Source organism: Protopterus annectens, chromosome 7.part0 (genome assembly GCF_019279795.1).
Source record: "Protopterus annectens isolate FY-2018-M chromosome 7.part0, PAN1.0, whole genome shotgun sequence".
NCBI classification, from domain to species: Eukaryota; Metazoa; Chordata; order Ceratodontiformes; family Protopteridae; genus Protopterus; species Protopterus annectens.
The window spans coordinates 1,729,958,724-1,729,976,087 of NC_056739.1; the positions used below are offsets into that span (position 1 = coordinate 1,729,958,724).

Consider the following 17,364-nt stretch of genomic DNA (forward strand, 5'->3'; position numbering starts at 1 on the left):
AAGCACCATGGGAAACCTATCCCCCAGGGGATCAGACCTCACTCCACCAGGGCTGCATCTACCTCTACAGCCTTTCTCGGAGGCGTCCCTTCCAGAGACATCCTAGAAGCTGCTATCTGGAGTTTTGTACATACTTTCACCAAGCATTATCATTTGCCAATTTTCTCTAAATCCAGAGCTGGCTTTGCCACTGCAGTCTTGCAGGGCCTTATAGCTGGCCCTAATGCTATCTAAATTCCTCCTCCCAACCATAGCTTTGGTAATCTATCCAAATGTAATGACTGCAACAGTGAAACACGAAGAACATAGTACAGTTGTGCACACTTACCATAAATGTAGATGTTTGAGTGTATTCACTGTTGCAGTCCTGTTTACCCTCCCTCCAGCCCCCTAACCTCTTTTGACTATACCTCTACTTTCCTTTACTATGCTTCAAAGCCTTTTTGGTGTATTTGCTTTTTTATTGGAGGTATATCTTTGTACTTTTATATTTAATTGCTTCCCATTGGGGGGCACCTGACATCTGGGGCAAGAAAAACTGATGTAATGGCGTCGGCTGCATGTTTTATACCCCTGACGACCTGACGTCATGGAAGAAGGGACAGCAACCAACGCAGGACCCAAGACTTTGTTAATCAGGCCGACTGAGGGCTACCTGCAAGCAGATAACCCAAATGTTATGACTGCAACACTGAATACACTCGAACATCTACATTTATGGTAAGTGTACATAACTGTACTTTTTGATCCCTCTAGTATATCTGCACATGAGGATTCTTTAGTGCTTGCTATCCACTCAGTGGTTGATGCAAGATCTGCCAGTGTCTCACAAAATAATCATAACAGAAACTTACAAGAAGGATTTTCATTGATGGCTTTACTCCACTCTGGTGAGTCTAGGTTGACCATTTGTTCTCCCCCAAACAGTGGCCACAGTGACCACAGATGCCTCTCAAGATAGGGTGGGGCGGCATTATCTGGGAAAAACAGTCCAAGGCACCTGGCAGGATCCTGAGGCCCACTTGCACATCAATGTTCTAGAGATGAGAGTGGTGCTTTTAGCATTGCAAGCATTCCTGCAGTCTCTTCCACTGGGAACTATTGCAATCCAGACAGACAACATGTCAGTTGTATGTTACATAAACAAACAAGGAGGAACCAGATCGTACTCCCTTTGTTGAGAGGCTCTGAGAGTGTGGCACTAAGCAACCTCCTCCCAACGTTTTCTGATAGCAACGCACATTCTGGGGAAATCTAACATGATAGCGGAGAGACACAGCAGAGCTATTCTGATGCCTCACGAGTGATCCCTAAAACAGAAAGTAGTGGAAAAGATTTTCTGAAAATGGGGCCAGCCTTGCTGTGTCCTTTTTGCGATATCCATGAATGCCAAATGCAGCAGCTACTTTGCCCTTATCCCCCCTCTGGGGGAGTCACCAGGGGATGCACTTGTTTATGACTGGCCTCTGGGCCTCCTCTAGGCTTTCTCTCCTTTCTCACTAATTCCCATAATACTTTAGAAAGCCAATTGCTTGGGAAGGGACTTGATACTCATCGCTTCATACTGGCCTCATCTAATCTGGTTCTCCTTCCTGTGGCCTCATCTTCGAGAGGAGCCACGGATTCTGGACCCAGTTCCATACCTTCTGATTCATGCACCAGGAATCCCTTCAGACCCTCAAACCGATAGCTTGGCTGCTCCAATTCCAATGATAGTCAGGTTTCCAAACCTCTCCTCTCCAGTTAAACACATTCTAATCTCTTCTCATAAGGCTTCAGCAAGGAAGATATATAAAAGCAAAAGGAAAAGATTTTCCTTATGGACTACTCATAATCGTATTGCTCCCTTTTTCTCTCCAGTCAGTTTCATTTTAGATTTCTTAGCAAAACTGTTCAATGATGGTGCTGCTGCAACTACTGTTATTGTTCAGCTAGATCATCTCCAATTTTCATTTAGGAGACTCCGGCTTCAACATAGTGTCTCATAGACTATGCAAAGCTTTTCTTAAGGGTACCTTGCTATTAATACCACCTATCAGAGACCTTCCAACACCATGAGACTTAAAGTTCGTCCTGTCCCTCACAGTATTTCTTCCTTTTGAACCAGCACCATCTTGCGAATTTAAATTTTTGACCTGGAAAACCATTTTCTTGATAGCAATCACCTCTGCTAGAAGTGTTTCAGAGTTGCAACCTTGTCAATAAAGCTCCCTTACTTTTCCATAGAGACAGTGTGTCCTTGCAAACAAACCCTTCCTTTTTGCCCAGAGTAGCTTCAGAATCAAATTTGAACCAAAGTATAGAATTACCAGTTTTCTTCTCAAATTATGTGAACAAGGCAAAATACATGTTAGATCAACTGGATGTACATAGACAATTATGTTGTTACTTACATAGAACTGAACAGTTCCAAAAATCTGATCCGTTATTTGCTTCTTTTTCAGATTCAAAGAAAGGTTCCCCTGTCAGTAAAGTTACACTTTCTAAAGACTTTCAGACTGTATAACCTTTATTTATAAGTCTCATAATAAACATCTTCCAGAAAGAGTTAAAGCCCATTCTACAAGAGCCATTGCAACCTCTTCAGCTTTTCTAGTTAAATTACCAATTGACACAATTTGTGGTGCAGCGTCATGGACTAAACCACATACCTTTATCACTCATTACAAGTTGATTTGGCCTCCAGGAATAGGGCTTCTTTTTTGGTTCCACGATTATGAGGAATATTTTCCTTTCCCTTGAGCCACCTGAGGCTCAATGTGCTAGGGATGCAGTCCCAACCTAGTAAGAATGAAGGTGAGATAGGATAACATCACATAAAGAAGTTATGTACTCACCATAACATTCCATGTGTGTTGTCCATCTTCGCCTTCATTCTTACATCTCACCCTCCTTCCCCTTACCCTTTTTACTCCTAGAAGACCGAGTCTATACAATTGGATTACCTTGATCTCTGACCTTTTCATCAGCCTCTAATTATTTCATTGAAATACTCATAGCCTTATAATTAGGGCAAACACGATCTGGAGAGGGTTCCGGTGCATGCTGGGAAAGGGATTTTAGCCACGAGCTGGAAGAGAGCCTTGAGCTTGAAAATAAAGGCTGAGACATTTCCGAGGATCGGATCCAAACCCAACCTAGTAAGAATGAAGGCAAAGATGGACAACACACATGGAACATTATGGTGAGTACATAACTTCTTTTTCCTAATCAAATGGGGAAACAAATACATGAGAAAATACACATATCACTTCTGAGAATAGTCATTTGGAAAGAAAGCACAGGAGAGAGTGTTTTGACCAGTATTGACAACAAAGCACACATATTGCAGAGCAATGCCAATAGCAGTGTTTACCATAACAGTCCATAGGAAGAAATCCTATTGTACTCGCATCCAGATAGTCCATGGAGTTAAGTGGGTCCAGATTTGCTGCACTTTAAAGAAGACATACAGTGCATCTCACATTTGCAGATTAGTATTGTTATTGTTATAAGTTTCCTGAAACAATCAGACTGACGTAAACAAGAGCATGTTTAATTAAAACATTAAACTCTGTATTCTCAAGATGTTATTAATGATGTTTTTATCTCACAGTGGTTTGTAGCACTTCAGTTAAGTCAGGAATTCAAGAATTTGTACATATATGAGAATTCAGGCATTCAACTCCCGGTCCACACTGTCCTCAGTCCAATGTACAAATGGAGAGAACTCTCCAAACAGTGAAGAATCTCATGAGAAAGCATTACGACAAGTTGTGAAGATTTTAATCTTGCAGTTTGAGATGTAGGAATACTTCATTCCAATGACTATTTCTTTCCAGCTTAGTTGTTCATGGGCAGGAGGTTACCTCCTTCATTTGCATTGCTAATGCCTGAAAATCAACTTTGCTGGCAAAAGATAAGTAGAGACATATATTGTACTATGACAGAAACTACATAAGACTGACAAATTTACAGTTCAGTGGTAAAAGTGAGAATCCATAAACTACTGTAAAGTCCAGTGCATGAAGCTTCAGCTCTTGAGAAAGCAGCTGAATCAAGAACCTATGTCATTCATGGGGAAGTAGCTAAACCTTGTAGGTGAAATTATAGACTTTTATAAAAGACAAATATGTCAAAGTTCCAAGAAGTTAACCATCCAATTGTAGTAAAATAGAGACTGCTAACACTGTGATAAACAGTTGCAAAATGAGATTTCTGAAATTATTTCTGCAAATGAAATTATTTGCATCAAGAGCTAACCCAAAATGAAGACGTCAGATGTAACTAAATTCTCCAGATATGGCAAACTTATAAAATATTCTTGAATATTTAGAAAAATTAATTTTTATTTAACTAACTCATGACATGCTTTAGTGTAGTAGTACGGTTTGAAAAGTGCATGCTTTTTGCGTGTGTGTGTGCATGTCTGTGTGTGTGTGTGTGTGTGTGTGTGTGTGTGTGTGTGTGTGTGCGCGTGCGTGTGGAGACAGAGACGTTAGCCAAGGTGAGAAGGGTGAATTTGTGGAAGCCATTTATTTATTTGACATTTGATTACTGTGAAAGTCTGACTGGGAGAGAAAGTGTCCATTTTCTGTGGAGGCCTGGGGAGAAAAGCTCCACAATCACAATATTTCACAAATCAAATGCAGTTATTTTCGGTCACAAAGTATCATATTGCATTACAAAACAGCAAGTAGAAATACTTTAAATCAGAAAGTGTCATGTTACACTACAAAACATGAGTAAACAAATGTTGTAATGAGAAAAACATATACCATATGTTTCATAGTAGACTGCAATGAAAAACAATAACATGAGTTGAAGAGAATATGTGAGGAAAAAATTCAGTAGTCATATTTGTTACATAGATTAGTATGTAGTAAATGAGTCCTGAGACAATTTTAGTAAGATATTTAAAGAGGTATAAAAGATTTCATGATTAGAGACAGTGAGGTGAAATTGAGTGATGTCTTAGTATGAGAAAGGTGTTGTAGAAGGAAGAAGGATGGAGAGAAGGAGGTTATGAGAAGAGTGCATGATAGGGTATCTTCAGGTAGCTTAGGTGGGTAGGGAAGAAAGAGATAGAGAAAAGGTCTGCAGAGATGAATTAAATAGGGTAATGTACTGAGGAGAACAAAAAGGAGTGGAGTAGGAGGCTGGAGAGGATTGTGAAGTGTGATCTAGGTTGAAGGGTATGAGTGTAGTGTAGTGAGAAAGATCAGCCAGGATTGGACCAGGAGCTGGTCCAAGATTTTGCAAGATATTATTTTAGGGAGCATTTAAAAGTGGGTAGGTTAGAAGTAGTTCTGGTGGTTAGAAGTAAGGAGTTTCATTTTTTTGCTACTGAATAAGAGTATAGGCTTTGTCCAAGGGATTTATTCAGTTTATTTATGATGACAATTTGTTTGTCTTCCAATCTAAGAGTTCTTTTTGGAAAATGCATGTTGATTAATGGGGTAAGAGCTGGGCAGGCTAATGGTTTGTTTATGATTTTATGTACTGTTATAAGCTGAATGTAGGCGAGGTAGAGAGGGAGTTCCAGCCAGCTAAGGGTATGCAAAGCTTTACAGTGATGTGTAGAGGAGGATGAATTAGTAGCAAACTTGGCAATTTTGTTGTAGCAGCTTTCAGGTGTGTTTTTTTATGGAGGAGATTGTAAATTATTTAAAAACTGGAACTGCTTAGATTAGGGAGGGATTAGTAAGTTTTGGCTAGAGTAATTTAGTGGGTGCGCACAGAAAATTATTGTTTCTGTAAAGCATGCCTAGTTTTTGATGAGTTTTCATGATATTGGTTTGGATCTGGAGGTCATATTTAAGATTATCATCTGTTATGATTCCTAGCAGTTTGGTATGGTGGACTAACTCGATTTTAGTGCCATTTGCCAAAAAGATTTTGAAAAATGCTTTGTTAGGGGTGTGAGTTTTTGGGGTGAATAGGAGGAGTTTGTTTTTTTAGCGGTTGAGTAGGAGTTGTGCCATGGAAATGACAGCTTGTTGAGTGATGTCTTGGAGGTGAATTAAGGTGTTTGAAGCGCAGTTGATAGTAGAGTCATCTGCATATTAAATCAAGTTGCCTTCACAAGAAGATGAATGTAGCTTATTGATAAAAATACTGACTAGTAGAAGGCAAAGGACGGATCCTTGTGGGGTGTCTGTGGAAGTAGAAATGTATGTGAAGATGGATCCTTGCCATTTTACAGCTTGTTGCCTGTTGGCAAGGTACCTAGAGAACCATTGAATATATGAAGATGCTAGACCCAGGGTGGAAAGTTGATTGAGGAGTTTACTGTAAGAGACCATTTCAAAGGCTTTTGATAGTTCTATTAATACTGGAAATGCAAGCGTATTAGAGTTGTGAGCTTTATTGACAGTGACTGTAAATGATAGTAATGCAATAGAGGTGCTGTGGTCCGGCTTCAATCCATGTTGCATATTGGTGATTAGCTTATTTTGTAAGAGATGATAGAGAAATTGTTGATTAATACTTATTTCAAGAATTTTAGAGAGGGAAGACAGGATGACTGTGGAATGGAAATTTGTAATGTCAGTGGAATTACTCCCTTTATGTAAGGGGTAATATGTGCCATTTTCCACAAATTTGGAACACGGGATTCTGTTATTGATCTATTAATGAAAATGCTGATTGGGTATATTATTGCATCTGCAGCTACATTTAGGTATACTGGGGGAAGGTTGTTGGATGAGGAGGAACAAGGTTTTAGATTAGGTAAAAGCTTTTTTATGAGAGTTATAGAAACTGGTTGCTGGGTAAAGTGGGTCGAGTTGTCTGCATGTTTATTGGAGAAGTTGAAGATGGGTGATTTTTGTGAAGGAAATATGATATGGTTTAAGGTAGGGGAAGTTGGCTGTGTGGGAAGGGGTTGTGTTATGTGAGTCTGAGGTTAAGTTGGCTATGCATTATATGATGCATATGTTGAAATAAGTAGGTGTTTGAAGAGGGGGAATGTCTGTGTAAGGGCTGAGATTCCTTTTTGTACCTGGGCTGATGAGAGAGGAGGACCACAATTTTTTAGGGTTGTTTTATGGCTATCTTGTAGCTGAGTATAATAAGACTTTTTATCTCTATTAACTTGTTTCTTGACTTGGTTTTGTAGCTGTCTGAATAGTTGCCAATTTCTGTTATTTTTATTCTTTTGCCAGTTAATCCATGTTTTATAAGAAATAACAGCTGCACCAGAACTTACACACAAAAGATCTATTCTTAAAAACAAAAAAAACATACATAGATGTAAGCGCTTTCACAACTACTCTGGTTCCTTCATCCATGTTTTATCTCTGTCTTTCATAAGGAGTTTGTATTGGTTGGTGAGCTGTGGGGTGTGGTTGTTTATAATTTTTTTTGTACATTGTGAGGCTAAGGTGTTAAGAATATTTAGAAATGCTGCACTGAAGTATTCTACTGCATCATTTAAGGAGAGTCTTTTTAGGATGGACCAGTTAACTGCCTTCAGAGATTTAATGAAATACTTCTCTGAGAATTTAGAGAAATTATGGGTAGTTTTGAGTTTATGTTCCTTTGTTAGTTGTGTAATGCTTCTGTGGGTATAAGCTGGCAGGTGATCAGAGTATCAGGGGAGGGTACCTGAGGAGGTAAAATTAGATGAGTTGGTAGCCAGAATCCATTCAAAGATAGATTGTTTGAAGTTATTTTTTGTTGGTGTATTAATAAATTGAATGAATCCAAACAGGTTCATGCTGTTGATTTGCAGATAAAACTTGTCATTCAATGTTTTCATCACCCAGGAGGATAATTTCATTTATGATTGTATCTGCTATCCAGGATAGTATGTTTTCAAATATTGGAGTGTTCTGTCCTGGGGGATATATAGCACAGCAATGCATATGCTCTTGGCTCTATTACGTTTTAGGAATGAGATTAGAATGTCTGTTTTTCCAAAATTTGGAATTATGCCTGCTATTCCACTTGCTTTTTTATATTTTTATTGAGCCTAATAATGTAACCAGGGGGTAGCATTTCAGCATATTTTATTTCAGGCTTTAGCCATGTCTCAGTTGTGGCTAGGATGTCTGGGTTGAGTTGGGTCATCCAGGCATGAAAATCTGTGATTTTGTTGCATATGCTTCTAATGTTTAGAGTAACTGTTTTTAAACTTTTAGGGTGTATTTTATGGTTCCAGGGTTGATTGGGAGCTTTGTGGGGTGAATGTCACCACAGTGATGTATGGTGGAGAAGGAAGGATTGTTTATTATGGCATTTTTAGCAGAAATGGGTGGAAGCATTACCTTAACATTGTGACTGGCATTTTTTAGTATTTTGGGGTTACAACAGTGGAATGGAGTTATGGGAGAAAAGCTTGAAGAGAATTTTTGAGTAGCAAGTAGGATGATGGTTGATAAGTGAGGAAGAAGTAATGGTTGAGTTGTGTTTAATTATTACTACTACTGGTGGTGATGTTAGGAATGAGTGGAGGAGGATGAATAAAGTGATACAGGAAGGAAATAGCATGGTTAGTGATATAAGGTTATGAGCAGTGATAGTGTGGAGGATAGGTAGGTTTTGATGAGGGGAGCAGAGTGAGATTTGAGGAAGAATTTAGAACAGAAGTGGGTGGATATGGTGTAAAGAGAACAGTTTGGGATTAGATAGAAAGTTAGGTACAGGACAGAAGGATGAATAGAAGTGATGGAGTTAGAGAGGTATAAGTGTAGATGTAGTTGGGATAGGTGGGAATTGGGAGTAGGAGCAGGTCAGCCCCCGGTGAAGTAAATACCAGGAAAACTATATGCAAAACTGCAGCAAAACAGGAGGTAAGATAAAGCCTGATAATTTTAGTCAGTAACACAAGCTGGTAAAATGATGTTAACATACACCTAAGTTAACTGCAAAAGGCAGTATTGCAGTGACTTTGGCTTGAAATAATGCTATAGTAGCTGGAGAAACAACTGAGATGAGGGGAGGACCTTTTACTTCAATGGAATGCAGTTAGTCCCCCCACAAATTGTGTACCACCAAAAACAATCAGCGAGGTAGAATGTTTATGGATACAAAGACAAGGTCTTTGAACTCTAAATACTTGATGTAAGTCACAACATTTAATTTTATGGTTATGGGCTTTTATTACCTTTCCAGGGATTCTTTACACTGCTATAGTAAAATCTAAAGTGTTAATTTAGCTTCACCTTCGGCAGTAAAAGGCCTGTGGGTGGGGGTTGTTTCTCCAGCAGATTCAACAATACAGTACAGAACACACAACACACAACAATGCATAAGGGAGAAGAAAACCATTATGTTTAGAGTCTTAGAAATTGCCTTACATAGATTTTAACAAGGTATTGTTTCTTTTGACCTTTTGCAACTGGAGATGAAATTCAGATGAACAAGTTCCTTTGGCAGTGTGATTATGTTAACTTTTTCATCAGCAATTGCCAGACATACTATGTGTTTCATACACTGGGGGGAGAGAAACAGAGAAATTAAAATAATTAGAATTGTTTGATGGTTGAACTAGGTAGATAAAGTACTGTGTGTCTATACTCTGCTGCTTTTAAGTAATGTTTGACAAACGTGAGTAGTGCACTGTATTTCAGTTGTGCATTTCTGCATTATAGCCTTTAAACAGGAAAATATGGAAGCTAACAGGAGATATATCTAGGTATGTAAGTTTGGGATTACTAAAAACAAAAATGGATGCTTCCACAGTTTAGAAGAACAGAAGGAGAATTAACTAACAAGTAATGTGTTGGTATCCAAGTGTGGGATTACTGAGATGGAGGTTTACAGATTTTAGGAGGACAGGTAGAACAGCCATCTCAGTTAGTCCCCACTCTTTGCTACAAAACATACAATTTGTAAATGTGATATTTAAGCAGTTTAGAATAAGCAGCTTGAGTTTGCAACACATATGGAAAAAATAGGCAATAACCAAACTCTTTTCACAAACAGAGTTCTCATATTATTAACAATTGACTAGACTAGCCAGTAACTGTGGTGTTCATAAAACATAAACTCAGGTACTACAATTGAAAACTTCAGTAGAAGCAAGCCATTGTTCTTAACTCTGCTCTTTAAGTATACAGTGTGAAGCTTATTTGGTGTGGTCAATGCTGTTTATAACTTTAGGAAGCAGTGTTCATTCGCCTTGCACTCCTTTAAGATGAGCACTTTATCGAGTTGCATAGCTTTACGGTTAATGAGCTTCTAGAGTGATTTGCATCTTGCGGCACACAGACATCCCTGAAGGCTATATTACAAATTAGTCCTCTTGGAAACTAGACCACATCTGCTGTCTCTGTGATTTACTAAGCCTCCTGACATAACAAAGATGAGAAAAAAAGTTGATGTAATGTAGTGTAGTTGGGTGATGCATTTACCATAACAGTACATGTTCAATATCTTTTACTTGGCATCACTAGTAGCACCCCCCCCCCCCCATGTTGCCTTTTTTTTTCTCATGACGTTTGTTAGTATGAATAAACTTAGTAGTATGTCCTAACCATAGCTCTGTCTTTGAGTATGGAAAAATCAGATTTGCATCTAGCTGTTTATGTAATTGTAATCAGCCTGTACTATTATGCTACAACTCCACTTAGTAAAGTTGCCTGTGACGTTTTCTAATGAATTGAACATTCTTACATCTTGAAGAGAATTATTATTACTTATTCAGAGTGCTTCTCCAAGGATGCAGCTGACTGACTTTTATTTCTTTTTGTAATTCTGTACATGAACCCTCTTCTTGCTGTTTGTTCTTTTAGATGTTTCCTACAAGAGTATTCAAGTAGTTTTAGTCTATACCTACACTGTTAAAAGTTCTTCTGTTGTGGATACAGCTCTGAAAATTGTATCATAGGCTTATTTGATGCCTGTGTTTATACAGGCTTTCACCGTACTGCTTTGTGCTAGTGTTTCAGACAGAACTGAGCCCAGTACTTACCGTTGCTCATATGGCTTTTGCCCCAGTGCCTATTGATCATATAGACTCCAGATGATCAGACATTACACTGTTCAAGGAATGATGTCATCCAGGCAGTTATGAAGGTGCTTTGTGCTGTCATTGATATCCTGTCAGTGAGAGTATTTTTTTTCCTTTTTATGGCGTAACCCTGACCCTGGTGGTGATGTGAGCACTTGTGTCACCACAAGGGCTGCCTCTGCTCCCTCATACATGCTTCCCTGCATGTACCAACAGGGGCTACTATCATCAGCTTCAATGTCCATGTCTCTGTCTTCCCAGCATTAGCTCTCTGCATCATTTAGGGCCTCCTGTCTTCAGCTAACACAATGTCATTAGAGCAAGCCAGGTAGGCACCGCCATCATTCCCCGCAGGAAAGGCATGCCCCTCTCTTCCTCCCTGCCTGCACTGTCAGTCACCTGAACTGCTAACTGAACTTGGATTGCCTGGGCTGTAGTCTGAGCTTTAACCCTGTAAACCACTGGAGCAGGCATACAAGTATATTTTCTTTTGACGTTTATATCTGAGGTGTCCTTTAAGTAGTCCATTTACATCCCATCATATTCTATAGTCTCAGCTAAGAGGAGCATGTATATTCCATATCTTGAATATTCATCAACACTTTTGAGGTTTTATCTGTATAGAGTGCATACATTTGGTTTAAAATGATGGGACAGCTGTTCTCTTTTGCCTCAAGGAAAGAAAGTGTTTCCCTTCTGAAACAAATTCTAACTAGGGTGTTCACTACATTTTTCTACCATACCGAATGCCATCCATCCTGTGACCAAAGAGGTAGAAAGGCTTTCACTGGGAATGGGTGCTTTTAATAGTTATGTTAGGAGGGTGTTCACTGCAGACATTAAGCAGTGACCCTCTTGGCTTTCTGTGTATAACTTCATAAGGCACTGTATCCTTATTCTCCACTTAAAGGACAGGACATCATTGAGAAGTGCTGACTTTTTTCAGGGAATTTGCCCTAAATCCGATCATTTGCCTGTCACGCTCCTTTGACCCTGTTTTATTCAAGTGTTATCCATTAAAAATGTATCCTTAAAATTAGAGACCTCATATATGTGAGTTGTTATGCCCTTTAACTTTTGATTGAATCCCCTGCAGTGGGACCTGTTTCCCCACCCTCTTGTCCACATTTTATCAAGTTTATGGGAAACACTGGTGAGTGCCCATCCTTTTGTCAGGGCAATGGAATGCCAGTGTGAGGCAAAGAAAGCATGTTGTCTTCAGTCTGAAAATTTGAGACTTAAGGACCCTGTTATAGGCTTTGATATTGTTCCTGAACATTAGTGATTAATTTAAAAAGTCCGCCTTTCTCAGAAATCAACTGCTATGTTAGTGATTGCAGAGAGCCTTCTCAGAGATTAACTGATATGCTGTATATATGTATATATATATTTACATAGTATTCAGTATGTACTTGGCGGTTATTAATTTAATTTATTTTATTAATGTACATAAGAATATATATATTTCATATATTATTACATATATATTTACAACTGTTATAATGGTGTATATATAAAGTGGACATATATAAAACATACACATTTACAAGTTTAAGATATTTTAATGGAATGGGTTTTTGTTTTTTAAAACATCCATTCTAGGTGAAGTGATTAACATTTAGAATGTTTTTATGGTTTTAAATGTGAATAATTTTATATATTGTGTTTTAACCTAAGTAGCCATGGTGTGATCAATTAAGCATTGTACTAATTACAATTAATTGAGATGTGATATTATATAAAAGGGAACTGCTTTTGCAATCATGTGATTCTGAGGAAGTCTAATAGACGAAAGCGCGCTCAATCTTGTTTGTTTGCTGTGTCGAGTTCAATAAACTTGTTTGGATTTATCTTCATGGTTCGGTAATTATTGGACATTTTTTAACGTACTTTGAGTGGTGGAGAAGTGGAGTTGCTTTACAGAACTACCGGAGGATAACCTTTATTGTTGCAGCTAGCGGGCTTGGTGCATTTGTTTTTTGATATGCTGTATACTCACATATATGTTGAAGAAACTGAAACTACTAGAAAACAAATCCACACATTTGTTTATTATGTGTAATAATGTATGCTTCTATGTACGGTACAGAGTAGTTGTTGCACAGTAATGAAGAAGGTTAAGAAAACATTATTAAACATTGCAATTCTAAACCTACACTTGTGTGTGTATATGTAGGGAGTCTGCACAAGATTACATTTTGTTACTAAGTTGCTTCATGTTGCATTTCTGTCATGCAGGTTGGATTAAAACCTTTGATAAATACTACCAGGATCAGACCCAGTTTATCCTCAACAACATGCTGGTGAAACTTACTGAGGATCCAAGGCGCAGATTCATCTGGTCTGAGATCTCATTCTTTGTCAAGTGGTGGGATAACATTGACTCCCAGAAGCGAGCTGCTGTCCGAAGGTACATAAAGTGCGTTATAGGGGGTAGGCTGAGCACAGAGGGATAAGTTATTTCTGAATTTAAGGTACTGTTAAATGAAGTTTAATTTACGAAAATACTAGTTCTGAGCAGCCCATTGTTCATGAATGACACTTGTCAAACTAGACATATTAACCAGAAACAATGTTTTGCTGTGAAGATTTCACTTTGTCTTACATGAGAACTCCCCGACCACAATATGCACTTGTTAGATTCCAACTACAAATTGCAGCATTTTTGGGAAAAAGAAAAATGTTGTTACATGTCAAATTCAGTTTTTGTGCTGCAGCATAAAACACATTTTTTTTCTTTGCTTCTGGTTGCAGCTAGTGGTAGCCTTACCTGTCCATGCACAGACACTTGTAGCAAGTTGTTAGTCCTAGGATCTTGCTTTAAAATATATTGTATACTAGGGCAAAACACTGAGCCTTAACAGATATCTTGTTATTTGATATGTGATTTAAAGTCCTCCAAGTCAGGGTTTGCATTATAGACTGTGCTGACACATTATATTTAAGAGATATACGAAGCAAGCTACAAAGTGCAGTGACATCACGGATACGTTTTTAGCTGCATGTATCTTAAGTGTATCAGTCCACATTACCTTGCTATGCTTAGAACTGCCCACAAAATAAGATACTCTGTGCTGTTTTGCTGTCATTCCATTGCTACATTCTTGTATGATTATTTTTGCTTGAGGGCTTGTCGTACATCTGGCTACCTAACTGTAGTAAGTTCATTCCTTACAATCTAGCTATCAGCTTTTTACAGTGAAGTGCTTTTTTTTGAAGAGCTGATGGGGTAGGGGTGTTGGATAGTACAGGCCTAAGGCACTGGTTGAACCAACTACTCTTCTGTGCTCTATATGTAATTTTTTAAAATTATAGCCTAACTCATTACATTCCCAAAAATATTCTCAATTACCTCTCTGGTTCCCATCACACCTCCAGCATTTGCTTTATCCACCTGAGAAAGCAATCCTCTGAAGCCTGCTTGGAGTGTAAAAATGCATATGCAGACCTTTCCATACAAATATCATAAATCTTCTAGACTTTGTTGCATTTCTTGTTATAACCCCCCCCCCCCCCCTTTGTTTGGTGACAACCCTTTCCATTTCTTTTGCCTATATCATTGTGATAAAGTTTTTTTTATTACTCTGGACTTGCCAAAAAAAAAATACTTGCTTAACAGCAATTTTTCTCAAGTGATGCATTTTATACAAATATTCACGTATTTCCCTTTAGCACTCTATTGTTGCTCATCTTAGTCTCTGAGATTCCCCTTCTGCAATATTTTAATATTTGTCAGCTCCTCTAATTCCTATTACTTTTTCCCTGTAGCTTTTTCAGTTTTATTTCTGCCATGTTTTAAACTTAATTTTCATTTTAGCACTCTTATTGGCTATCCCTTCTGAAGAAGTTTCTGTTTTCCCTAATACCCCTTGAGTTGTTTCCACTATCAATTCCTTAATTTCCTCTCTTTTCAACAGAAAAGTATAAAAGCTCCTGTGTCTTATTTTTACTTCATTATCCTGCATATTTATCTTGGTTTTTAGTGGTTTGTAATCTGAACTCTGGAGCAAATTACCTATCTATATCAAACAAAGCTCCTCATTAGCACTCTTCAAGAAAAATCTTGATGATTGGATGGGAGATAGGAAATTCACCCGGGGGATCACTTCTGTGGCTTTGCTTGACAGTGGCACAGGAGAATAATTTTCTTGGGTGGCGAAAGCCAGGGTACCTTTTGGCTAAGCTTATATAGGCCCTAGGGCCAATAGCCTAATACCTACCTATGAACCTATGAAATAGTTAATGTATTTTCTGACTGGTGTTTCGAGTAATTTATTCAGCTTTAGATTTATGATGGGGTACATTGTGTACCTGGTGGTTAAGGTTTACAGGAATGCATTTCAGCTGTAGTTAGCATATTTTGTATTATGTGCTTTGTGCTTTTTGATTGATTCAGGCTAGAGTATATTGCCCTCCCAGTCCCACAAGGCTTGTGCCTTATTTTGTAGGTGCAGGTTGTCGTAGATTTACAGGAGTTTCCTTTTAGCAGGCTTGTAGAGGCTTTACAAAAGCACTTGGAAAAGCTTTCTGCTCCCAGTTAAGTACCTTTTAACCCCAGTTTCAACAGATAAAGTTTAAAAAAGCATGATGACACTCGGGACCTACAAGTTTGTGCACAGTATCCCCAGATAGTAATTCTGTCCACTCTGGACTCTGAAGGGATAAGATTAGTGAAAAAGAGCTGTATTTCTCCAGATGTACTGATTCAAAATTCTGTATCCTGGTGAAGTTGGATCCTCTAAAGAATGTCATCAGCAGTGCAGGTTGTATTACTAAGAGCTTTCATGGAGGTGATACTCAATAGAGTGACTGCTATGCCCAAAAGAAAGGCAACTTCTTTTGAGGGATTCATTAACAACTATGAAGGTAGAACTTTGAGACAGGAAGAGTTGCAGTCTGGGTGGCATGGCAAGGAGAGACAGGAAGTAAATCCTTAGGTTCATAAGAACATTTGTTGGAAACGTGATGCCATTTTTCTTGCTTGTAACAAAGGTTGAGCAGGGAAGGAGGTCAGAGCAGTAAGAGTCTGAAGCACTGTGAGGGGCATTTGGTGAGTAATAGACATCATGGCATTGTTATAGTGCTGCATCTTATATCATATGTATTGATGGGACATTTTTTTGCATCTTGAGATTTTACAGTTTGTTGAGCATCATTTGCAGAGCTCAGGCTTTTTTTCTCTGCTGTTAGTTCGGGATGTTGAACATTCAATCACTGTTGAAGTAGCCCAAGTTATTTGGACCCCCCCCCCAACTGACAGGCCAGCTTTCAAAGCTAAATCCATACACTCTGACTGTCTGGAGCTTGGGAGGAGCTCCGTATGGAAAGACAGAGTGAGAAATAAGAGCTTTCTTATACCTGAAGTGTGCTTTTTTGGCAGGCCACGTGGAACTGTTGGTCGGCTAGTAATCACTCAAGGATGGTTAGATAAGTCTCCTGTTGGGGAGGACCTTCCACTAACTTTATTTTTCTGAGAAAAGCTTATATTTTTCTGACTATAATTTGGTGTTTACTAGAAAACTAATTTCTGATTATAATTTGGTGTTTACTAGAAAACTAAATGTTTTTGAATCACCATCGCCTTTCTAAGGAAGATTTTTTTTTTGTGGTAATGCTTCTGTGAATTTCTGTGTAAAGTTTTCTGTTTTTTAATAAGATTTTCTTATAGGTTTTATAGGTTTGTGGGTTGGGGCAGGATATTGCTGTTGTGGGGACAGTGGTTTACTTACTTCAGAATGACCTTTACTCTAGCTTACTGTAACTAACTTATTTAGGATCTGCTGTCCGTCTTTGACACTTCATTCTCAGCTTTAACACATGGAGCAGCTGCTGGTCTCTGTGATTTTTCTTTCCCCTGTCCAGAAGAAGAAATTTGCCAGGGAGTCTTTGGGGCATCAGGCTGGCTCCAGTTGTGCCATAGCTGCTAATAAGTGACTTTGTTGTGGTCACTCTTGCTTCCTCAGACCACTAACCCCCCCCCCCTTTCCCCCTAGGCTCTCTGGTGTTATACCTGCAGCCACTAAGGATCAGGAGATGTTCTTTGAATGCCTCTGTAATATATGCATCTCATTTTACTAAGCATATTTTACTGTGTTCTTCTGCTGCTGATGCTGCTACTACTACCAGAATTATTGTTTCTGAATCAGTCATGAGATAATATGCTTAGCTTCATTCTCAAAATCTTCCTAAAGAGGTTAAAACTGAAATTTTAAATTCTCTCATGGACAAGGAAATTCTGCTTAGCCCTTCTACATCTGAGGTTCTCAAAGTGTTTCAAGGGGGGAAAAGTTGATTTAAGGAGTTACTCAAATCTTTTATCCCGCCTTTTTTAAGGCAAATAAAACATTTCTCTTCCCCCTTAGCTCCTATTTTCTATAAGCAATTCAAATGGCAAGGAAACATTTTCACCGGAGAAATAGAACCAGTAC

General features: G+C 38.5%; 1 protein-coding gene across 5 annotated transcripts in view; it reads left to right on the forward strand.

Moving 5' to 3' along the window:
• Positions 1-17,364, forward strand: part of MAN2A2 (mannosidase alpha class 2A member 2) — a 2,415,216-nt gene that overhangs the window by 694,121 nt on the left and 1,703,731 nt on the right. For all 5 annotated transcript variants that reach the window (XM_044078268.1, XM_044078266.1, XM_044078269.1 and 2 more), the window contains one exon: positions 13,175-13,346. In XM_044078268.1, coding sequence (XP_043934203.1) covers positions 13,175-13,346 — 172 coding nt within the window. The remainder of the gene's footprint in view (positions 1-13,174; positions 13,347-17,364) is intronic.